This window comes from Sinohyriopsis cumingii, chromosome 2 (genome assembly GCF_028554795.1).
Source record: "Sinohyriopsis cumingii isolate HCF-2022 chromosome 2, ASM2855479v2, whole genome shotgun sequence".
In the NCBI taxonomy this organism is placed as follows: Eukaryota; Metazoa; Mollusca; class Bivalvia; order Unionida; family Unionidae; genus Sinohyriopsis; species Sinohyriopsis cumingii.
In genome coordinates, this window is record NC_142962.1 from 133,466,927 (window position 1) to 133,492,919 (window position 25,993).

The 25,993-nt window shown below is 37.3% G+C and overlaps 2 protein-coding genes across 2 annotated transcripts in view; one reads left to right on the forward strand and one right to left on the reverse strand.

Moving 5' to 3' along the window:
* The window catches only part of LOC149805869 (coiled-coil domain-containing protein 154-like), a 170,542-nt gene extending 169,441 nt beyond the window's left edge, over window positions 1-1,101 (reverse strand). The window contains exon 1 of the mRNA XM_089950595.1: window positions 1,075-1,101. Within this exon, the coding sequence (XP_089806721.1) occupies window positions 1,075-1,100 (26 nt within the window). The 5' untranslated portion in view covers window position 1,101. The remainder of the gene's footprint in view (window positions 1-1,074) is intronic.
* An 83-nt stretch (window positions 1,102-1,184) lies between these two features.
* Window positions 1,185-25,993, forward strand: part of LOC149805870 (glutamate-rich WD repeat-containing protein 1-like) — a 29,874-nt gene continuing 5,065 nt past the window's right edge. The window contains exons 1-4 of the mRNA XM_089950598.1: window positions 1,185-1,399; window positions 9,667-9,950; window positions 13,851-14,061; window positions 20,148-20,290. Of these exons, the coding sequence (XP_089806724.1) occupies window positions 1,204-1,399; window positions 9,667-9,950; window positions 13,851-14,061; window positions 20,148-20,290 (834 nt within the window). The 5' untranslated portion in view covers window positions 1,185-1,203. The remainder of the gene's footprint in view (window positions 1,400-9,666; window positions 9,951-13,850; window positions 14,062-20,147; window positions 20,291-25,993) is intronic.

Sequence of the window (25,993 nt, forward strand, 5' to 3'; positions counted from 1 at the left end):
ATACTGAAATCTTTCAAGAAATGCAGTCAGTCATAACTCACAATGTAAATAATGCAGTGCTTTTTGCTGCAAGGTAGTCACTTTCCTAAAAGCAAAATACCATTTTTAGTTTTGTGCACAAAAAGTTTTCCTATTTACCATTATACTAGATAATGCCTAAACAAGTGATATGTACACAGCTTTTGACATAAACCATTTTCAGACAAATTCTTAAGGTGGCAGGGTACAGTTTCATAAATTGGCCCCTGGCAATTTTCTTAACTTAAGGCTATCATGTGACTTTTTCAGCTATTATTGTTTACTATTTATAGATATGGATATATTTGTGAACTATGTGTTTCGGGCTTGTGTTGTTCTTGAAATTGATATTAGGCATGTACACATTCCATAGTTGCTGACTGCTGTATGTTGATAGTGAAATACCAATAGTCAGCTAGGAAGAAGAGCCAGCCTCCCATAGCAGTAGACACATGGATTTAAGGCAAGCAGAATATCTCAAAACGGCTTAGATGACAACTATTCTGAATTGCATCAAGCTATTTAGTAGACAATGTTTTTCAAAATTTTCATCCTGGGAAAGGGCTTGCTTTTGCATTGTGAGCACCACATGCTGTCAAAAATGGCATTTGGATGTGAAAAATGCATGTATAAAATTGGGGTTGGGTGTATTAACTTCTTCTGCTATGAACTGCCATTGACTTCTCTTGTCAAGTGAATAATATTCTTATGCTTTGTTTTAATATAGGTATATAAAAATATGGACCTTTTTTACCTCATTTGTGTATTTGATTTTTTATGATTTTTTATACTAGATCGCTGACTGCGGCATTAAATTTGTACATAAAAACTGGCCCCTGCCCCCATAACCTACCATGCATCCCATACACCCCAAAATTCCCCGTACCCATAATTCTCTCCATCATCAAAAACTTGCGAGTATTTTGCTTTCGCTTGAAATTAAACAACGTCGATTAAAGCATTGGATAAAAGTGAAACTACCACATCTCTTCGACAAGTAACAAATAAGCCAAAGTCCTCTACACAAAGTTTATCACTCTTTCAATGCTAACTTACCTTTCATCCCAAACATGCTCCGCCATATTGTTTGGATGTATCGAAGGCCTGACGATGTTTCCGTACATCTGATTGGCTTAATTTGACCTTTACCATAAAGGTCATATTACCGGAAGCACGTTTTCCATCATGGCTGATGAATCAATCAATGACGACGAAGATGTTGTGGAAATGGATGAAGAGAATGAATCTGGTTCAGATATGCAAGAAGATGCTGACACCAACTTAGAAAAGAAAACATATCTTCCTGGGCAGCCATTAAAAGAAAACGAAGAGCTGGTCTGCGATGAATCAGCCTATATTATGTATCACCAAGCACAAACAGGTGTCCTCTCATTTTATGCAGGGTCTATAATTGCTTACCACCTATACACAGGTATTATACACTACTAATCACAAGGGAGGACACTTTGTTGCCTTTTCACGCAACTTATTTAAGAATCAATGCTACAAGAGCAGCATTATACATTGTTAAGGATGTTCCTTTTGACCATCTAACCTCAGAGTATCAAGATAGTCATACAAGACGTCATCCCTGTGTTTGGGGCTCGTGGACTAATTGCCCAAATAACGGCGCTGTGTTGCGTGTTCCGATGTCAATTAACAAAGTACAGTTTTCAGGAATATCTCACACACCTGGCAGCCCCTAAAAGCGCTTTTATACAAATTAAAGTTGATGTTTTAGTCAGACTTTATTTACTATGATGTCCTTTTTTAATTAAATTCATATTTTCACACAAGCAAATAGACATGTATTCAAGTTCTGTTTGCCTCCATTTCAGTTGACTGAAATGCGATGGAAGCTGGGAAAGCAAAAAGTTTTCACATTCTTGCAAGATATGCCACCTTAATTTAACTCGATGGGTTTGTATAAAAAAAAACATTGGTAGCGATCATAACCATGAAAGTTTTTTTTGCAAACAGAAAACTTTTACAGCACAATAAATACGTTCCAATCACTTTGAAAAATGAAGTCAGTTTTGCCCATCACCCCTAGGGGGTTATAGGCCACCCACAAAAGATCACCAGATGCTTCTGTCCTGTGCCATCCCCTTGAGCTGACTCTAGGTGTGACCGATCTTGGTGATGTCCGCCTCATGGTTGCATTGCCAGGTGTTTCTTGGTCGTCCCCTTCTCCGCTTGCCTTGAGGGTTAAACCTCAGTGCCTGTCTGGTAATGTTGGTTGACAGTTTACGTAGGATGTGTCCTATCCAACCCCACCTTCTTCTCTTGATCCTGTCCTCTACCGGAAGCTGGAAGGTTCTCTGCCACAGGTTGGTGTTGCTGATGGTGTCTAGCCAGCAGATCTGGAGAATTCTTCTTAGGCAGCTGTTGATGAAGGTCGACTTAGTGGTTCTCCAGGTCTCTGCTCCATACACTAGGACTGACTTCACGTTGGAGTTGAACATTCTGATCTTGGTACCTAGTTTCTTTTGTCTATTTTGATGCTTCTCTGTGGGCGTCAGTGTACGTTTTTGTACCTTTACTTTTTTAGTTCTTGTCCTACTGCTATTTACTGCTGCTTTCTTCAGTTTATGCTCCTAGATTTTGCGCAATGTTTTGGCTGAAATCCATTTTTTCTGCTGGTGCTGCATGGGGCCCTAGTACTTCTTGGCATGTTGATTTTACTGCCTCCTCAACTTTCTGCCATCTGTTGCTCACATTGTCTTCATCTTCAAGAAGCTCTTGTAGCACTTGCTACTTGTTGTTAAGCATCAGTCTGTATTCTTCTTTAGTTTTTCCATCTTTCAACAGGCTGATGTTATACTTTGTTTTCTTATCTTTTGTGCCCATCCAGTTCTTCTTCAGCTTCAGTTTCAGTCTTGTGACTCCTAAGTGATGGTCAGATGCCACATCTGCTCCCATCTTCACCCTCACATCTTGCAGGGATCTGCTGAACTTCTTGGCTATGCAGATGTGGTCAATCTGATTTTCTGTCACATTTGAAAAATGAAACAATGCTTTTATTTATTAATAAGTTTGTGGCCTACTTTCTTTGATCAAAGGTCTTCCACTTGCTTTGATGAAGGTTAATGTGTTATTGAAGGTGGCACTAAAGGCCCTCTTTGAAAGACCAAATAAATGACTATTTGTTATTGCTGTGGTAACATCAGATAATCATAAAACAGTAACAGAGACAGAATTTTGTTTTCATTTGCTTTATATTTTATGTTTTCTAATTTCATCGTGTTTGTTTTTGTAATCATATCATTATATGTTTTATGTTATAGGTGTTGTCTAATGTTGTAAAGCACTTAGAGCTTCTAAAGATTAGGCACTATACAAAGCCCTCATTATTATTAATATATATATATATACAGAGGTCTCGCTAGGATTTTAAAACTAGGTGTCCAGGAGTCCTACCATCAAAAGTTGCAGTCCCTTCTTTCCTACAGAATTAACACAAATGTGAGTGCATCTATTTTTAGATGGAGAGGTTTTTGTAATGTAATCACTCACTTTAAAATAGCTTCATTACAACAGTCCATTGACAGGATTGCAAATTTTGGTTTATTTATTTGTCTGCGTTTTGTCCTTGTAGTAATTTTAGGCAGTGGTTAAATAGTATCTGATTTGCTGTTTTTTCCCCGTATTTTAGCAAATACGTCTGAAGTCGGAAATCAGCTTAGACCTTAAAGCACATCTAGCGAATTCCACAACATAGCATTGTCCCACACGTTCCTGACCTACATAATTTGCATTTTAAAGTTAAATCTTTAACAAAATAATACCTTAGCTTTACTTTCAATGATTTCTATATTTTTCAGAAACTATTTGCCCGATGATTTACGAAAACAGATAATAATAATAATAAACTGGTACATCCCAGATTTGGCGAAGTCCACCATTATTTCCCATTAGGCCTACTGGTTCACTTACAGTTTCAAACTAATTTTATGATGAAATAGTGTACAAGAGGCAGTTAATATATATCCAGATCACCGATTCTGATCTTAAAACACGTTTGTATGTTTTATCATCAAAGGATATCATGCAGGAACTTGATAGTTGCTACGTTACTCAGAAAATGGTTAATGGTCAATCAGCTATCAAAACATGTGCTTGTGAATGGGCAAGAGTTTGTTTGTCAACATAACTGATATCAAAACTAGACCTAGCTACTGACGTATTGATGAATACATTTCGCTACAACACTAGAACTAACCGGGCTAAGGCGAGGGGCATTTGGAAAAAAGTATGGTCAGTCAATGTACCTCTTAAATAGCTCTTGTTCGTCCATCAGAGTGATACTGAATTTTGTCAATCCAAGTAAGGACTTATTCCAAACACTAAGCTGGGCATCACACACTTTCTTACACTTTGCTACTGTCCTATCTGAACTATCAATTCTAGCAGCTTTAACACTCTTCAAATCTCGTTACAATCTTCGTACGTTTGCCGTTGAACCCCAAAATACTTATCCAAATTTTCGAATGGCATTTTGTCAAAGTCTCAACATGTCTTGATTCTTGTGCTCTACTTATTCTGATACATTCAGAAATGAACACAATAACGAAAGCTAATGTTGTTTATTTGATGTACTTTTATAAATGACCACACGTACATCTCTGGGTCTTTCTGACTTAGAATTCAGTCACTGTAAATATCAGTACATTTCCCACCTGGCTGCCAGTCAAAGCCTTTGAACTTGCCGCCCAGCTATTGCATCATGTTCTTTTTGATGTACTCTTATAATGGCAACATGTATGTACATCAAGGGGTCCTTCAGTCACTGAATTCTGTCATTGTAAATATCAGCACAGCTAATTGATCAACACATTTTCCCACAAAGCAAGTGGCTGAAGTAGGACTGGCAGATCTTTATATATACATACGATCGCTGCTTTATAGGTTATCAGTTTTCTTTGAAGTTTCAGCAAAAGTATTATTTCAGGTACATTTTTCAAAAAGGAAAGAAACTGCCATCATCTGGTAGATTGCAGTCATCCAGTTCCCATCTTCAGAAGTGGTCGATTGTAGCTAGTCAGGTAACATGACTATTTGGGTTATATTACAGCAGAGTGCTAAGGCCAGATATCAGCATAAGAGGATTATGATATAACAATGCCGTGTTTGGGTGGTTTAACAATATGTACAAAGGATTTGTTTATGTAACAATAGATTCCAGTGCATTTTTTATCCAAGTTTGCAGCTTCTTGTCATTGTGCCTTGAATTTCTCAACTCCAGACCCAAGACTACAATTTTTAACAGCCAAAACTGTTGTCACCAAAAAGATTGCCAGATGGTATATTTTATCATCAATAATGAAGAAAAGTCGCAATTTGCATCGTTGGTGAAGCCCATCGTGATCCCAGCAATGGGTTTTGCATACAGTGCACATGGCAACCATCATGATGCCAAGCGATGAGGAATTCATATTGGTCTTCTTCCACTCAACATGGTCTGTTAACTGACAGTCATATTACACGCATACACAGAACCTGGTGGCTATGAAACTTTACATATTGAACGTACAGATATGGTCGGTACCGATAATAGCCAAGAGAATTTCAATCATTCCTGAAATACTATAAAATGATTGATTTGCTTGTTTACATTTTGCTTCTGTTCATCACAACTTTCATAGAATGTACTTCTGTAAGTATTAATCCGCCAAAGTTTAATTATTTAGGTATCATCGGTCTTTTGTTCTTAATACAAATCTTATGAAAATACTAGTCATTGATCTTAAATAAACCTTTTATGCATGAATTGTTTTGCAAATATGACATCTATTCTACTTGTGGTATGCATTTCCACTAGTATGTGAGAAGATCCTAATCACAGGGTTTTCAATAGATGTGTTCCTTCAGGTTTTGACATGTTGAATTTAAATATGACCAATTTTTGATGCGCAAAATTTCGACTTGTGCATTTTTTTGATGCACATAGATTTGGGCTGGAGCATCAATCTTGATTAACCTCCGGCTTAGTTTTGTACTAAGAGTATGCTGTCCATAACAAATTTACTGTTGGAGGCATTGATTGACATCTGCTAGAGAACAATTTACACCTTGACAGCCAATAATATCACACCAATGGAAGATACATATGAACTGGGAGGAGCTAACGCTTAGTTGCAACTGAATTTATTTGAATTGTTTTGAGATTACATTTGAAGTTTATGATAGAGGAAGAGGAAACAATTATGATTCAAATGGACTGCCTTTTGATCACATATCTGGATTGGTAAATTTGGACATCAAATTATAATCAGTTGGTCAGAACTAGAGCATATGGCGGCTCATGAAACCGGTTGTCAAGGTGTGGACCAACTTGAATAATTTTGTTGGCAATTGATTTACTTCATTTGGTGGAATGTTTAAATATTGGCGTTTGTTTGATTGCACTTTATACTCAGTTAGACAAAACGGGAATATAGGGCTTCTCACAAAGCCAGTTTTTTAGTGTGGCATTATGTTTTATTGGCGACTAATTTGCTTCAATCAATAAAATGTTTAAAACCTCAAGTGTTTGAATTAATGGATCATTCAGAACAAAATTTGAATCGGTATAACACTCAGTGCCTACATCTGAACTTTAAAATCACAATGGTGCAAAGAAATATATTTTTTCTATCTCAGTCTCAGAAATGACCTGCCAGTGATGAATTTTCTGACACAAAAGAAACATGAAGATAGTGTCAGCTTTGAGGAGAAGGAGAATCAGTCTCCCATTTGCCTGAAAATTTTACAGAAATTGAGGTGGGGGGCATCTGTTTGGTGCACCCCACCCCACCCAAAAAAAGAAAATTTACAAAGGAGTGGAAAAATGAACAGAGAATTCTATGATGTACATCCTTGATATCTGACTAATATTATAGACCTGTCATATCCAAGCTGAGAAATCAATTGAGACCCAGTCATCATAATTTTTTAAAAACATTTTTGTGCTTCTCATAAAAGTCATAGGGGCCCCGAGTGGCCGAGTGGTCTAAAGCGCTCTTCGTTACGGATCACTGCCATCTCACCTCTGTCTGCGGCGGTTCGAGTCTAAGATTCAGCCAATGTGGGCATGTGAGAAAGCTTGTCAGTAGCTTCTCGTGGGTCGGTGGTTCTTTCCAGGGTTTTCCGGGTTCTTCCTCCACCATTAATACTGGCCGCCATGTATAGCCTATCGTGCTGAAAAATGGCGTTAAACCCCACAACAACAACAACAACAACATAAAAGTCATGGGTGCCAGACGATTTGCATCTGATGTAATGCAGACCTAGCTCTTTTGCATTGGATGTTTGTGTTGTCTTATTAGTGAAGCAATTGTAATTTGACTAAATTTGAAAAAAGATTACAAAAATCGTTTTGTAATGTTTACATTTCTGTTGTAATTTTAACCAAGAAAAGTAGGTCAAACAGGCTTAAGCATAGTCTGAATGCCACCATTTTAGCCAAGATGGTCTAGAAAATTCCAGAATTCTAATGGCCTTGCTAAACATGCCTTCTTATGGCTGCAGTTCCTGAAGTCTTGAAGAAATAAGAGAAACATTGTGCCAACTAATCCTGGTGACTCGCCTCATGCAGAAGCATCATAGATTAGCTAACATCTCACTCTGGTATTAGAGATTCCCAGGACAGTCCTGCTTTCTCTGCTTGCTGATTCAACTGTGAATGCAGGTTTCTCCGCAAAGTCAAAGAACTGAAACCATGTCTGGCTCATATCAAACAAGTCCTTTGTAAGAAACATTTATATGAATGGGAGAGAATTGCACATACAAAACAACTCACTACAGTAACTATGGAAGCCTTTGAGGAGAAATTAAGAGTTTTCCATAAAGCCTTAGCACAAAAATGGTCAACTTTGCATTTGAGAAGTTGGCTCTCATCCCAATTAAGGGCTTCCATTCCATCGAAGATATGCTTATGAAGGGTTTGCTTTAGCTAGAACAAATATCACTTTGCCCTCGTGAATTTCTACTTGTCATGAGCAAAGGTATTTACCTTTTATTGAAATGAAATTTTAAGTGGATTCTGGCTTGATTTATTATGGCAGCCATGGAGACATTATGACTCAACTCTTGTACAAGACCTGCTTCCTAATCAACTTTGCTACAGCAGGCAGAGTTAATGAAGACACAGAACATGTCAGTCAAACTGAACTGTCTGCAGTACCACTATGGTGGCTTGATATCTCTGATATTGGCCTCTGCTTTCGTCACCAAGAACAGGTTTACATTAATCGGGAATTGGACCTTTGTCTTGACGGCACTGCAGTCTTGGACTCTCAGTTCATGGGATGTTTACACAACCCTTACAGGTTCCAAAGTGGTTTAGTTTGGTGCTTTATGGCACTGAGGTAGGTTATTTAGTGCTAATGCAATTGGAATAAAGTGCCTTGCCCATGGTAACCAGCCAGGGCTGATCCAGTGGTCCATCAGACTAAACACTAAGTGAACTGAGCTAAATTGTGGGAGATCTCATTTACACTTACCATTCATAGAATGATTGGATGATATTCACATTGATGTACTAGACACTATTCTTTACCAAGCATTACAAGATAACTATGTATGTCACAACTGACCTAACCCCCCCCCCCAACATAACACCAAAATGATTCAGTTACACCTTGCAAGGTATTATTGCATTTTTGTGCATTTCCCACCTGAGCTGCAGTCAAGATTGACAACTTTTGCAGAAGTCTTGCACTTTGTAAGTTTGTCACTGTACAGTGACCCATATTAGCTGCAAATCTGTCTTCGGGGGGGGCTCCAAAATATTCAGAGTATAAACAGGTTCTTGTGTCAAGCTAACTTCGAACGAATCAACGTTAGAAGCCACGATGAAGAAAACCCATATTGAGGTGGTCAGTATGGGATAATCATAGGAGCTTTAACATCTTATTGATGCATGATTTTATTCATAATTTTCCCTTCTAAGTGGAAATCAGGAAATTGCATGGTCCGAACCCATGCCAATTAGAGGAAAAGCATCCCAAAATCAATGCTTTGTGTTATATTTTCTATAAATTAAACTTATAATTTAAAAATTCCTGGGGTAAAAATCAGCACAAGTATTATCTACTCATGGTAAATAAATGGCTGAAATGGATACATCTCTTTCAAGGCATTGACCAATACCATTTAAATTTAGGAAGATCATTCATTTCCTTGTAACGAGTGAATGATTAATAAAGGATAATGCACACATATTGTAGTGCATGTGTACTCAGTATACTGTATATACTCACTTATCAGTCAGATTGCAAACAACAAAGATCCTTCAGATTAGACTCTGTGTTGTTTGTTGCATTGATTACTCCAAACAAACTGCACAGACCTATATCTGCCGGCATGTGCAGTGGCAGATCTGGGTCTGTGCAGTTTGCAGTTGGACTCATCTTGTTAGCGAGTATGTACAGTACCTATTGCCAATCTTTTGGATTGGCAATAGCTCTTATATTACCAGTATCACCTGATTTTATTGGTCTTTATAGAATGCCATTCAGGCCATTGATAGATTGAAAATTCTGGCCTATATATGTGAGGCCAAAGGCTTACAAAAAATAGCATGCATGAAAATTTTGGTAATGCGCAATAAGATTGATATATCATGTCACATTGATGATTTCACACATGTTGATTCTATATTTTTAGGTGCCCCATGCTTGAGTTTCGACATCATTCAGGATAACCTTGGTGAAGCAAGGGAACAGTTTCCGATGACATGCTACATGGTGTCAGGAACACAGGCAGAACGTGGAAAGACAAACCATGTGCTAATCATGAAAATGAGCAATCTGAACAAAACTCAGAAGTCCCAGGATGATAATGATGATGATGATGATGAAAGTGAAAGTGAAGATGAAGATCTAGATGAATTGCCAGAGCTAGAAATAGCCCTTGTAAAACACTCGTCAGGCTCAGTCAATAGGATCAGGGTAATGCTAATTGTTATGGTGTATCAAAAGATTTTATGAATGTCAAAATCTGTATTGAAATTTTATTAGTTTAAATTTAAACAAATATTAAATTTTGACTTTTTTATATAACTTTTTAATATTTAAATTAAAACAGTCTTATGTTATGATATCTAGATCATTTGAATTTTTATTTTAATATTGACTATGATCGTAAGAGATTTGTCAGATGTGTTTGATATCAAGGCTGGGACGAGTCATTATTGGATAAAACAGAGCTGGAAAAAGTTTCAGGAGATATTTTCTTAATATGGAATTCTAGATTATTTTATTTTTCATTAATTAGCCCCTGGGAACCACTTAAAAAGCCCCAATCCTTTATGTTCTCATGAATAAATAGCAACTTACCAGCTTAAATAACAATTAAAAATAAAATATTCCCTTATAACAATCTATTACAAGTCACAGACTAACATTTATGGAGTGGTTATGCATGTTTTGTGCTGAAATAAAGCAGGCCATAGGTCTTAAAATTGTAACATTGTCTGAAGAATTTTTATAGTAGATTTTTCACAATTTACAGTGAAATAAATTGTAATGTGTTTCATTGTTTATGAAAATATTTTTCAATCACGTGATATTTAGCTGTGATTGGAACATATGCAGAATATATAAATTGAACATACATAGTATTTACATCATTACTTATATAAGAAACAATTTGTACCACTATCTGCACAAAAGCAACCAACCCCAAAGGTTTATGTTTTACTGAAACTTTCATTGGACATGGTGTTACCATAAACTGAATCATTTGATTGATCAGTTTAATGACAGCTGATCAATGACGGAATTCTTTCTACAAGAATAAAGTCATTTTGGATTTGCCCTTATTCTCAGGTACAGTGTAATATAATTATTAAAATGCATGTATGGTCCGGGTTATATTCTTACCTGTTTATGTTGACATCCTCAGGTCCGAGGAAATATTGTCAACATAGACAGATGTCGAGATAAGTGGGGGGGGGGGGCAAGTCTGAAGAAGGAAAAAACAAGTTAAATTCATCGGTAAGGGGTGGGCTTTCGTCAGTGAGTAGCATTTACACTTTGAGAAAACAAGCAATGGAAATTTTGATTACATGAAGACAAAACCAGTGTGAAATACACTTGTATATTGACAAATTACATTTTTAGTTACCTTTATGTAATAAAATCACAATAAAATATTGCATCGGTCACATCCTGATATGAAAAACATTCACTATGATATTCAGTGTAGATATTCAATGTCGGTATCAGCACATGGTTGCATAGTTGTTATTTACATGCTTCAAGTACATGTACTTAAATTGTCCTAGATTTTGGTGAGCCTGTACCTATCTTATTGAGGCTACCAAGGGGATGGGGCTATTCACATGGAAATGAAAACATGTCAACAAGTTTGTTTAAACAGTACGTGTATTTAGTTACAGAAGTCATCGTGAAAAGTACATAAAAGCTAACAAGAGATATGCGGATGATATGATTACTGAAGGCATAATATTGCATTCATTGACACATGCTAAATAAAGTTAAAAAGGAAACTGTCACAGCACAATAAACATGTTTTAATCACCGATAATTTTGGAAAATGCAAGAACCGATCAGATTTCATTGCTTTTATTTAAGTCGCCGCGAGAGGCCAACTTTATAGGATTAGGTACAGGTCAGAGTGGCCGCTTGCCAACATAAATGATTAGGCAGGAAAAGTGAAGCCTGTTGGCAAGATCAACTAATTGTTGAACAAAGTAGGCGTCGGAACTGGCAGCTTGTTGACATAAATGATTAGAAAACAAACAAAAGATTTATTCAAGCTGGGACCAACGGCTTCCGTCGATATGTACATTTATTTTTTATCTCGATGTCGACATAAGCATGACAATTTTGGTATTAATAGTAGACCAAGGGATCAGGACGTTTTTTGTTGAAATAGTCGGCTTGTCAATATAAGTGGGTAGGACTATATAATCTTTTTAATAACAACATGGCCCATAATGGTATTGTTTGCTTACAGTTTTGAACTACAGCTTAAAATATTATGGTCCATGATGGTATTTGCTTAGTTTTGAATTACAGCTGAAAATATGATGGTCCATTATGGTATTGTTTGCTTATAGTTTTGAACTACAGCTGAAAATATGTTATTCTGCATTGAACCTGTAATAGACAGATTGATAATCCAGAGGGTGATCTGTACTGTTATTCACCTGACATCATCAGTACCAACTTAATCTGAGTTTATATAGATATTAATGAGCTTAAAAAGACTTTAAAATGATTGATAGATTTAATTAAGTTAATGACCACTTTGTTTACACAAATAACATTCTTGGGTATCTTCACAAACTGTGTAAGTCAATAGTTTATTTTCTTACATGAAATAGTTGATTGATTGGGGCTTTTTTTTTATTGACACATTGAGCTCATCAGTGACTGTATCATACCAGGAAATCAGGAGTTAAGTAATTTTCCCATAAATATAATGAGGCATTGGACCAAGGCTGGACTTGGCAGGTACTGAACCTATGAATCTTGAATTATGAGTCTGAGATTATACGAACTGTCTGTGTTACTGCAGATCTGCAATTATCAACAGGTATGCTGTATCTGCTTACATGTATCTCACACCCATCATATTACAGCATAGACTCAGATATGCTTACATGTATCTCACACCCTTCAGGTAACAGCCTAGACTCAGGTCTGCTTACCAGCTCACCTCTCCAGTGGCATAGTTCTTAGAGTATCTGTCTCGGATGGGGGAACTCATGGGTTCGACCCCCGGCTGAGTCATACCAAAGACTTACAAAATGGTACTAACAGCTGCCTCGCTTGGTGCTCAGCATTAAGAGGTTAGTGCTAGGACTGGTCAGCCTGGTGTCAGGATAATGTGACTGGATGGGACATCATGCTACATGTCTGCGGCATGAGGCTTCAGTGCTAGACATCACTATAAACTGTCATACTGAAGACATCATAACGATATGACTGAAAAATTGTTGAAGCTACATTAAAAATCCAAATCACACTCAAGTCTGCTTACATCTGTCTCACATCCATCAGATTACAGCCTAGACTCATATCTCACACCTGTCAGATAACAACCTAGACTCACATCTGCTTACATGTATCTGACACCCATCAGATTACAGCCTAGACTCAGATCTCACACCCATCAGATTACTGCCTAGACTCATATCTCACACCTGTCTGATTACAGCCTGGACTCATATCTCACACCCATCAGATTACAGCCTAGACTCAGATCTGCCATCACTATACAATTCAGTCTACTATTGTTTAATATAACAAGCATATACATTGACCTGCCTCTTCATTTTGTGATAACAAATCTAATTCTTTGGTGATGGCAGTTGAGTGAACTTTACATGGATAATACACAAACAAACTGCATATTATATTTGGTTCTTTGTCAACAGAAACAAGGAGCTTGTTTTGTCATACAGATATATGGAGGCTATCAGGCAGAGAAGTATTTATATGCCATATCAAGCAAGTGATTTTCTTGAGTCAGAACAAAAAAACGAATGTGGATTTTCATTTATTACTCTATATACTCGCTTACAAGTCCAACTGCAAACTGCAAAGACCCAGATCTGCCATTGAATAATGTTCATCAGATTTGGGTCTGTGTAGTTTATTAGGTGTAATCAGTAGAACAAGCAAGATATACCCTGATATGCAGGTGCATTCTACTATAATGGCAGATCAGGAAATTTGTTGTTTGCATTTTCACTTGTCTTATAAGTGAGTATACATGGTATGTAATAAGTTGGACTCATCTTATAAGCAAGTATATATGATGTGTAATAATATGAAATAAGAGAAATTGTATTACTGTTTAATACTTTTATTTATCAGTGCACATTACTTGGAGAAAGACCTGTTGCTGCCTCTTGGTCAGAAAAAGGAAAGGTCCATATTTGGGATCTGTCACGGCCCCTGAATGCAGTGAATGACTCAAAGGTTATGTCCACATACACAAGGAATGAAGAGTCACCTCTTCCTATCTTCACATTTAGTGGACACCAGGTGGAAGGCTTTGCAATTGATTGGTGTAAGACTATGATAGGTAAATCAGTATTTCACTTACACATGAATTTTCTGAATTTTCCTCATGACCTTGCCTTAGTAAACTCATTTTATTCAAATATAAACGATAACTTCATCTGACAACTAATTCAGTTAAAGTAATTGTAGCGTAAATTTTGTTGTTTAACACCAACAACTTCTGAAGCATAATTGTTTTTCTTTAAATGCAATACTGCACATTGTGGTCAGTCATATGTGTAATCAGTTAACAATTGGGCATTCATTACTGTCTTTAATCAGTTCATAAAAGAAATGGACACTTATGTTGATAAAGTGTCTTTCATTAATTTTGTTGCATTATCTTGGTGGATTGAAATTAAATGTTGATCCACTCATGTCTTGAGTAAACAATAACAAGTTGTTTTAAGCAATGATAATCATACAGGATTTTGTTTGAAGTGTTTGATTAGTAGATTTGTTGTTGTTGTTGTTGTGGGGTTTAACACCATTTTTCAGCACACGTTAGGCTATACATGGCAGCCAGTATTAATGGTGGAGGAAGGACACTGGAAAACCCCAGAAAGAACCACCGACCCACGAGAAGCTACTGGCAAGCTTTCTCACATACCCACATTGGCTGAATCCGAGACTCGAACCCACACAGACAGAGGTGAGATGGCAGTGATCCATAATGAAGAGTGCTTTAGACCACTTATCCACTTGGGGCCCCTGATTAGTAGATAACTGGTCACATATCCCAATATCAATATACAGTCAGCTAGCTATTGACCTCAAACATATGCTACAGTTATCAATTAGCAATTACTATAGTATCACAGGATCTGAGGGAAGAGAGGTGGATTCTGGTATTCAGGATTCCCAGACTGCATGAATGGCCAGATACAGTTATCATGTCAGTTTGAAAAATGAAGTGTTATTTTCTGAATAAAATGAGCAAATTTTCTGGTCAATCTCTTAATTGTACACTCTTGTAATGGTGATTTATTTATCTGGAAGAAGAAACTGCTGGAAGGAATGTGTAGGTATTCCCTCCCATCTGCTGGGATGGTCTAGCTACCTCTAGTCACTTGTTACTTTTGTCCATTATAAGCCTTAATTTGTCAGACATTTTCTAAAATCAACTGATCTTTGGCATAGAGATTCGACTTAAGTAAGTATCGAATAAGAGCCAGTTTTACAATAAATCTTTGCAATAACCCCAGTTTTATGGTAAATCTTTTGCAAACACCCCGATTTTATGGTAAATCATTTTCAAACACCCCAGTTTTACAGTAAATCATTTGTAGACATTCCAGTTTTATAGTAAATCTTTTGCAAACACCCCAGTTTTATGGTAAATCATTTGTGGTTGAATTGCAATTCAGTCCATTGCAGCTTTTGCATCAAAATAGATAAATACAAATATTTGAAGCACTTACACAAACTTCAGATATATTTCTGAGTTAAGATCAGGGTCTGTGTACTAGATGTGATGTGGTTTCTTTACTCATCTGTTATACCTGTAGTAAATAATACGTAGGTGACCAAACAGGAATTTCAAGCAAGAATACAAGAACATCTCTAGGATATTTGCAGAACGAGTATGCCCCAGAGATTGTCATTCTTTATCAAATACTAAAATTATTTTGTCTGATCCAGTTGCAACATTAAGCATAAAGATAGAGAAAATATTTTACATGCATAATTGTTGATAGAGGTTCACTCATGGTTGTCAGTTGCTAATTGTTATTGAAGAGATGAAAGCCATATTGAAAGCATAACATTTGTGGCAGGAGAAGCTACATGGACATGGCATTTTCATCTTATCTGACAAATCCACTACAGTGAATTATCTTAAAGGCAAGTGGTAAACAAATTCTAGACCTCGGCATTATTATTCGTGATAAGTGCAAACCTCCCAACCTTCATCTAAATAGTCCCAGATCCGAAGGTCTGGACAACAGCACTATTTCCATGGCTTGGAACAGCTTAGATGTATATACTGACACTTTAAGACTTCTGATTCCGAAGGTGCTGCAAACAGCAAGAGGATCCAAGTGTTGCCTCATCCTGATTGTTCTCCACAAGTTGGAGAATTCATGGACAAATTATTTTATAAGCCTGGCAGTGGAAATCCCAAGGAAATGGAAATATTTCCCATCTGGTCAAGTAACCATGGTGACGTGTTTCATCCGATTCCAGAGCTGTTGAACCAGCAGATCTGGATCATATTAAACAAGCCATCAAGAATGAACAGTTCTCACGATCATTGTTAGAGAGAATAGTTGTTGTGAGAGAACCCTCCACTTTGAAAGCATTGAGGGGAAGTAGAGAATTTTCTTACAATGGTGTGAACATGAACACATCAATACCGCAAATAGCAAATTTTCCTTGGCTCTTTGAAGAGAAATCGTTAGCTGCAGTCATAATAAAAGGTTATCAGTAAAGGACCAGCAATAGCCTCTCCAGGATAAGGGGATGTAACTCCCTCCTCTTCTTACTTATTCCCCTAAGGTATTATGATTGGGTAATGTATTTGAGGATGAAACCAATGTTTAAAGTAAAATTTGTTTCTTTGATACTGCTTACTTGATCACTCTGTCACTTATTTTGGCAGACAGCTTTTATCTTCAGTAGGTATTAATTTAGCTGGGGTGGTGGGGATTGATTTGCAGGGTGGTGGTAAAAGCCCCAAAGTATTGTGATCAGATAAACATTATCAAAGAAATGTTTTACAACAAAAAACATAATTATAATTCTCCAATTTGTCTCTATTTTTGTATCATTCATTCCTACATCTACTCTTTTACTTATCTGCATCTCCATCTCTTTGCCAATTTTTTTTCATTTCCTTTAATTATAAGACTGACTGGTAAAATTTAAAACTGAATTACTTAGGTTATTAATGACTACTATGATAATTATTAATTAAAGGTGAAAATAAATCAATAAAATCTTACAGGTTGCATTATTATTAAATTTACAAGCCATAATGGAAAAATTGCTGAAAAGCATTTTAGATATTTTGTAGAGAAAATACAGACTGAGGGAATTAGAGGGTATGAAACTGTTTTTGTTGAGTCTATTTCAGTGAGACACAGCTTTTTTTTAAAGTAATTTTGCACATGAATCTCCTCTCTCCCCCCCCTTTCCCCTGGCCAGTCATGGCATATAATTTACAAATAAGAAGCTGATATTAAGATTTGTCTTTAAATTTTTATATTTCTCTTGAATTGAAAATCATTTTCACAACTTAAGATAATTTCTCTTAAAGAATGCTACTTTATTTTCTTGATAGTCAAGAATTTTAGATGTTCATCATTTTGATAGATTCATTTTATTTTTGGGGTTAATATGAAATTAATTGTTCACCCCATGTGTTGCATACTATTTCTGTTTTCACTGTGTAATACTGAACTGTTGGCTATTTTTCCCCACTTTTGTAGAAAATGGGGACATAAAATTGGGCTTGTTCATCAGTCCTTCAGTCTTCCATCTATCTATTCCACTTTTGTTTCCACAAAGTAATTCCCTTAATTATTATTGAATTTCAACCAAGTTTGTGTTGATGAGACTTTGGCTGTTTGATTGCCAAATTCCCTGTCTTCCTTTAGCAGAGTTATTTTGCCACATTGTCATGGTCGCCTGCCTTAATTTCTGCATCCTGATTAGGGATCTGCATTAAAATGCAGGAGACCTGTTGTAATCACCATAACTTAACCAGCAACATATCTCCTGCTTCTTTCACATTCCTCTGTGATTGAGAAAATATAACAGATGTTTTTATCAGGCCAGGAAAACACTGGGCAGTGTAGAGGGTGGTCCATTCCTCCCTCTACCTTGAGACCTATAGTCTCTGCCTCAAGTTACTGGGTTCATTTCCTGAAGTGACCCATTATACCTCCCCCACGTGATGCAGGTGCATCCCATGTGGGAATTTCTACTGGTGACTGGGTATGCCTTCACATTACAACAATTGAAGCTTTTTTCAGCTACTTTGTTTTTTTATGCTAAAGGAGGCTCTGAACCCAGGTGCATTACAACATGTGCTGGAAGCTGTGGCACAGACATCTTGGCAGCCACTTTCAGTTGCGAATACTTTATCAGCAAAACTGCTGCTCATCAACTGTGACATAATGCTGGACACCTCAAAAGTCTTGACCATTTTAAGATGAGTCCCTATTCAGAGGACTTATTCCTACCATGGTTTCACAAGACTGGAAGGATCATCACCATAGACCCTTCACATCTGTGCCTGGCATATTGCAGTTGACTAAGGAGTGTTCTAATTTAAATGACCCCCTCCCTAGGAGCCATCCCCAGAATTTTTTTAGACAGTTGCAGCCACTGTCTAATGCACAACCTCAAATGGTGAAATTAAGAGAAGAGGTGCACACCCTTTTTGCACAGTTGAGAGGGTCCTGAATGATCAATCTCCAGCTAACAACATGTACATTGTAGCATATCTCCAACACCATTGAGGCTCAGAGACTCCTTCTCTTTTGTGTGGAGGTTGGAAACCCACATTCCTGGGTGTCTCAGAAGAGACTACTCTCCAAGCCAGCCACATTCCTCATAAAAAGATATTTTGGAGAAGCAAAATGGTCCTCATTGAATTGTCTCTTCATCACTCCTTAATATAGTCCCGTTTCTCACTATAGAGAAAGCCTCTGTTGAACTTGTTTATGGCCAGGCTGAAAAAAACAGACTTCCCATTTATATTTCTCAAACTCCAGACCAGAGAGCATTGGCACTGATACATCCAGCTTCCACTGGGATCATCTCTGTTCACATACCTTCCCCCATTCCAGCTGTTATCTCAAGTTCTGCAGAACTTTCTCTGCCCATATCATTCTCATAATTGTAATGTGATACTCATGATTGTAGTTCAGCAGTCTTTAGGACCTGTTGGCAGATCAACCTAGGTCTCTACTCATAAAGGGAGTCTTCTGTTGCACACATTAAACATGTCTTCGCTTTTCTCTTCTCAAGCCTTCTATCTGCCAGATCAAGTTTTCAGTTTGACAGTAGATGCCAGTTATATTATTCAGGCCAAGAGAGCTTCTATCTCTGATGCCTGGTGGGGAATCTTCTGTAATTGGTGCAGTAGAAAATATGTTGATCCTAGCTGCCTTTCTGTAACTCTGTTGCTGATTTCTTTTTGTTCCATTTTGATACCAAACAGTGTCCACTATCAGCTGTCAGTAGCTATAGAACTGCCATTTCCAACAGACTTAAATTTTTGCAGATCATGGCAATCAGTTCTGATTCACACCTTGTTGATCTCTTTAAGAGCTCCATTAAATGCAGCTTCCACTATCTCCAAGTAAATTGTTACCACAATCAAAGAACTTATAAATCCCTTACTGAAAGGGACCTTTTAAGAAACTAAAAACCCATGAGGTTCAAGTCATTTTTTGATGATCCCATGCTACAATGTCCTCCTCCCTGTGCTCATTAGCACTACAAGTGCAGGCATATATTTCTCTAGGATGCCATAGTCATGTCCCACCCTGTGACCCAGCGAGACACCAACATTCACTAAAGTGGATCCCTCCCTCAGATGGTGATTACATTTCATTTTTTCTCTGTTTTGGCCAGTTTAACACATCAGCCTACCATCTGACAATATCAGCTAGCAATAGTGACAGGTTAGTTGCTATTATTAAAGTGTAGGGGGTTTTGATGGATGTAAAACTAAATTTGTTTATGCAATACTTGTCGATCACTGTTGCTGAATGCCCTACTTACACGAAGCTCTGATGTCTTGGCATAATTATTATCTGTGAAAAAGATGACTATTCTGCACATGGGCATGCGAGGTGCACAAGTGGACCATGTTTTATTAACAATTCTCCACTCTGGGAGAATATATTCACATCGAACAAACAAGATTTGTCAGCACAAAAAAGTAAAGCAGCCCAATAGTGATGGGTAAATATTGAAAAATTAAAATTTATTTTACACCTCCCAAAAAGCTACATCTTGCAGAAAAAAAATAATGAACATATTGATTGGATAAGTCATTATTGAATTTTTTATAGATTATTTGAATCTTTTAGAGGGATTAAATGTACTCAGTGAATTACAGGATCTCAGACTGTTTTAATTCAACTTATGTTAAAGGTCGTTTAGCAACTGGAGACTGTAAGAAGAATATCCACATTTGGAATCCACGAGAGGGTGGAACTTGGACTGTGGATCAGCGGCCATACACAGGTCATACCTCCTCAGTTGAAGACATACAGTGGTCACCTAATGAAGCAAATGTAAGAATGGGGACTTTATTCATTGGTGGTTAAAAATTTCTGTTTTTCAGATGGCTAAGTCATGTGAATTTTTTTGCAGCAAGAATAATTTTTGCTACTTGTTAAGATTTTTATATGGATATGAATATGATTGGAGAAACTGAACTTGTTAGTAGAATTTGCAATTCCATGAATTAAATAGCAAATGTTGGGATTCTTCATTTTTTAATAAGGATACCAAAGTTAGGAAACATATTTTTGACATCTTTATCCTGTGTTCATTGTGCATTTCTTAGGCAAAGGTTGGGGTCAGGAATGAAATGAAAAGGTGTGATGCATAAAATAGGTCACGAACCAGCAGTTTTAAACCTAAGTGGGAGTTTTCCATCCTTTCACTGCATTTCTTCCCATTTCTTAGTAATTTGCTGTATTTGTACTGGATACTTAACAATCACCTTTACCTTGATTGAGGATATAACATAAAACCAATTTAACGGACAAAGCCAGAGTATTATGCAATGATTAGTTAGGTTAGTTATAAGAAGAATACCTAATTCACACAATTTTGCATATTTAATAACATCCCAGTTTTCAGCTCTGCCAGTGATTAGCTACTGGCAACACTAATAAACTGATTCAGTCTTAATGTTTTATCACTCTGTGAACATGTTCTTTAGTTGATCCAATATTTTTTATGAAGATGATGATGAACACTGTAATGGATATTATGTTGTTGATGGTGATGTTAGTCATCATCCTTATTCATCGCCATCATTTTCAATATTTTCATACCATGGTTTACCTATTTAAGTAAAGTAGGAAGATGCAATGGGGTTTTGGTTAAGAAACCTGAATCACTATCCAGAGCAGTGTGGAGATCTAGGACAAAGTGGGTGGTAGAAGGGTTTCAGTGGATAAATTTGTGTATACCTTATTATAAAGTATCTCAGTAAACCACCATGTCTCTGTTAACATTGGTATGGCCATGGATCATGGGCAGGGTGTTTAGTAGAAGGGTTCAAAAGGATAAAGTGGTGTATCTGTCATTATACAATGTGCATAGCAATGGATTGCATTTATTTTGCAAAAAAGAACACCTGGGTGTGCCATTAATTGAAGGATCACTTAAGTAACCCACTGACAAAGGAGGTTAGGGGTACTAAAGTTAGTATGAGGTGTTTAAAATGGTAATTCATTGAGCTTTCTATATATTATTATTATTATTATTATTATTATTATTATTATTATTATTTCATCATTTTTATTGAAAGTGAGCTTATATTAAATTGTGTCTATATATCCATCTAGTTTTTTTTCTGCAGAATAAAGCCTTAATGATTTTGTCATCAGCAAAGGGTGGAGATACAGTATTTTGTCCACTTTTTCATACAATCACTCCATTGTGTCTTCATTTGCATGTTACCCTGGCAATATTTTCTTACCCCCTCAATTTCAGACTGTTTTGCCAGCATTTATGCAAATCGGTATGGAGACGCATCTCAGGAATAGTAACTCAGCCATACCAATACTAGGTTACTTTGGTCCAACTTTTGGCTCACTATATTGAACTGTTACAGCAAAATTTGCATGTGGCAATATCTCAAGGAGGGTAACTCTACCACAGAGATATCTTGAGGAGGGTAACTCAACCACAGATGTATCTCAAGGAGGGTAACTCGACTACAGAGGTATCTCAAGGAGGGTAACTCAACCACAGAGGTATATCAAGGAGGGTAACTCAACTACAGAGGTATCTCAAGGAGGGTAACTTGACCACAGGTATCTCGAGGAGGGTAACTCAACCACAGAGGTATCTTGAGGAGGTGAACTCAACCTCAGAGGTATCTCGAGGAGGGTAACTCAACCACAGAGTTATCTTAAGGAGGTTAACTCAACCAAAGAGGTATCTCGAGGAGTGTAATGCGACCATAGTGTTATCTCAAGGAGGTAACTTGACCATACCAAAACTAGGTTACTGTAACCTACTTTTTGCACTTGAATCACCTTTTTATCTTTGGCTATCTGTTCATTACACCCTCAATATCTTGGACCCTATTTCACCTATTCATGTGAATATTAGCTTGTAGATGCATCTCAAGGAGAGTAAGTTGGCCATTGTAGGTCAGTGCGTCATGTGATTTTCAGTATGTGTGACACAGGTATTTTACTCCACCAATCTGCACGTTGTCTTACTCTACCAATTTATAGACTGTCAGCTACTCCAGATGTGCTTCTGTTGGCATGGGGATTTGTTTTTATGAGTATGCACCTTGTTATTCAGTGTCCATACATGGGGAATATTAGGGCAAAATAGTCACCCTTGAGTCTCACACTTAGCCTTAACATGCTCAAAAGTCAATTTCTCTTCACCATGCCTTGATTTCACACCATTCCCTGAACCAATAGTCAATATAGGTGCTAATTTGATGATCATAAATGCCAAAAATTACATGCTATTTATGGAATTCACTCACAATATTCACATGTAGTCTTTGAAAAAAAGTAACGAAAAATTCAATTTTAATATCAGTGATGCATTAGTTGTTACTGTTGGATTGCTTTAGTTTCTGGGATGGAAATTACCCTAGTCAGTATAGGAAAATTTCATCCTCCCATCAGATGAGTTCAAAACTGGAAAGAAGACAGACCCTGTCTTTCCCCATATGCAGAAGTGCATATGGGATCCTTCTCTGAGCCCCTCGGGACTCAGAAGAAGAAGAAAACTCCTAGATCCCAGGAGGATATGGGATCTGTCACTGGGCTCTTAGAGGCCAAGACAAAGATTAGCTCTTCGGTGGAGAAGAGTATTTGTCAATCCAGAAATGATTTTTCTCCATTTGAAAGCTGAATTCAGCTTTTCTTCTGACTTGAATCAGATTTTTCTTGATATAGTCCATTTTTTGTATCATCAATTGTAAATTATTTGTTCCATATATTAGTTAGCTCATGACTCTCATAAAGAGTATTCTGATTGGTCAAAGGTTTAAATTCATCCATTGAATCTTCGTGTAATGGAAGCTGATGGCACTGGAAAGAAAAAGCATGCTTGCAACACATGGCGTCCCAAGTTGTTGAGAGAGACCATGACACAAAAAGTTTAGATAAAGGTTTAAAAAATGTATGAAAATGGGAATGGCTGGAGCGAAAAGTCGACGGAAATTTAGTTTATAAGAAAACTGAATGCTAGAGGACTGGCATTTTGTGACCTCTGCAAGAAAGATCTGAATTACAGTAATCGTGGTTGGAAGAGTTTGGAACAGCACTTACAACAGAAGCTGCATACAGAAAAATTGAATCTCAGAACGCATTTGGAAAATGCAGTTAATTACTATAGAAAGAAAGATTTCTTGCATGAAAGAACAGATGTAGCCCTCTGTCAGAATATGCACACTGCATGTCACCAATACAAGCGCCAACTTGAAAAGAAAAGAAACGATTGCACATTGAGCCAAAAAAGTCAGTGGTGACAAAAAGGAAGGCTAAAGAAATCTTTGCCAAAGCCGCAAAATATAGCTAGACTGGCATATCAACAGGTTGTATCCATTGGAGAAAAAGAGTAATGAATGTATGGGAATATTTGTATATAGTTGATGTACTTGGGTGTTTATTTTACAGATTTGATATGAAAAGTGAGAAGTATAACATATGCTGCAAAAATTGACAAATTATTGTGACTTAATTATGTTGTGAACACTGACATGAACATACAGTAACTTCAGCATCAATATATTGGAGAACAATTCATGTGACTAAATATGGTGAAATTATTGAAGTCAAGTTGAACATTTTTGGTAAGTTTATTAGTTTTTTAAATGATTTTTTTGGTTTATTTTATGATCATAAGTTGCACCAGGAACAGCTTTGAGTGTAGAATGTGTTTTTGGCCAGGGGCTATCATCCCCATTGACCACCAGATTGGGCACACTGCCCCTCGAGACCCTGTTGGGGAAGGTCCCCCAAACCCCCTTTAAAAAATTTCAGCTTATTTTATGGAAGTCCAAAATCATGTCTGTTAATCCTACAAGAATGTGGGGTCATTCTCAACAGAAAAATGTAAGACCCTTTGACAGAGATGCAGTAGAAAGGGTGTTAAGTGACCAGTCTCCAACCTTCTGCTCCCAGATTTTCCTGGTGTCTGAAAAGGGAAGAAGGTTATGGCTAATTATCAATCTTTCTGCCATAAAAGTTTGTTTAGGAAGAATTCAGAATGGAGACTACAGCTCAGTCAAAAATGTCATAAGGCCTAGTGACTGGACAGTCTTCACTGAACTTCAGGATGCATACTTTCATATCCCAAGTACCTCTGGTATTGTCTTGACCAGGAAGGTTTCCAATTCATTACTCTGCTGTTTGGTCTTGGCTTTGCATCCAAAGCCTATACCGGAATGATGGAAGTAGTTGCTGTTCACCTACGATCATTGTGAATCCCTATCCTACATTATTTTGATGACTGGTTGAGACACAGTGGCTTCTTAGAGTTCCTTACAATGGGACTTTCCCACTTTTGGTCAATAATTACTCAGCTAGGACACATTGAAATGTGTAGAAATTAGAGCTATTTCCATCTCAGGATTTCATACACTTGTGGATGAATCTCCTCACTATCAAGGGAATAATGTTTGTCCTTCTAAACTGAATTCTGTAATTGCCTTTGGATGTGCTGCAAGCCAGAACTTTGCAGAACTGGTTCCTCTTCAAAGAATGCACTTGAATCCTCATCCAGTTTCCCCATCCAGCAAACTGAAAACTGCACAGGGATGTCTTAACAGCTTCAGATCAGAATTTCATCATCACTTGAGTTGGTGGGCAAATCAAGACTAGTTTATGGCCGAAATTCCTATCCATGGTCCCAGACTACACTCTTGCCTGTTCATTTACATGTCAGATTTAGGGATGGGTTGCTTTCTTGGAGCCCAAAGAACTACTTTAGGCTTTGTGATCCCTGGAAGAAATTACCTTCCACATAAACAATCTGGGAATGAGGGCAGTCCGTTTAGCTTTACAGAGTTGTGTTAACCAAGAAAGTCATTTTGGTATGATTGTCTCTTCTGACAACACATTGGTGGCTCATGCTTAGCTCAGCTGAAGTGATATATCTGCCAAGATAAGGTTTTGAGTAAGGTTGCCCATTGCATCGTTGAGACCAGGATATGATCTGCATTCATATCCTTATATATCTGATCTTATCAGGTATTTTGAAGTGCAATGACTGATGTCTTGCTTAATAATACCAAGATGGAATCTCTTGTACATTTTTGTCTTTGTTAAGCCCAACTGTGAACCAGCATTATTAGAGAACCTTACCCTTTTCTGCTCTCCTTGGCATCTGCAAGACGAAAGAGTGAGCTTCATGCCCTGGCCATAGGAACAGGTTTATAGTTCGGTATCAGTTATGAGTTGTTTTTTCTCTCACTTTTCAGCCATTTTTCTTTAAAGCAAAAACCTTGCTTCCTTCAGTAGTTCCAGTCCCTGTAAAGATTCACAGTCTTTGTTGTATCTATGCTGAGGATGATCAAAATTGCTTCATGCCATGTTAGCCTTTGCTGTTCTATTTGCCCACCTTGTTAAGTCCAACTGTGAACCAGCATTATTAGAGAACCTTACCCTTTTCTGCTCTCCTTGGCATCTGCAAGACGAAAGAGTGAGCTTCATGCCCTGGCCATAGGAACAGGTTTATAGTTCGGTATCAGTTATGAGTTGTTTTTCTCTCACTTTTCAGCCATT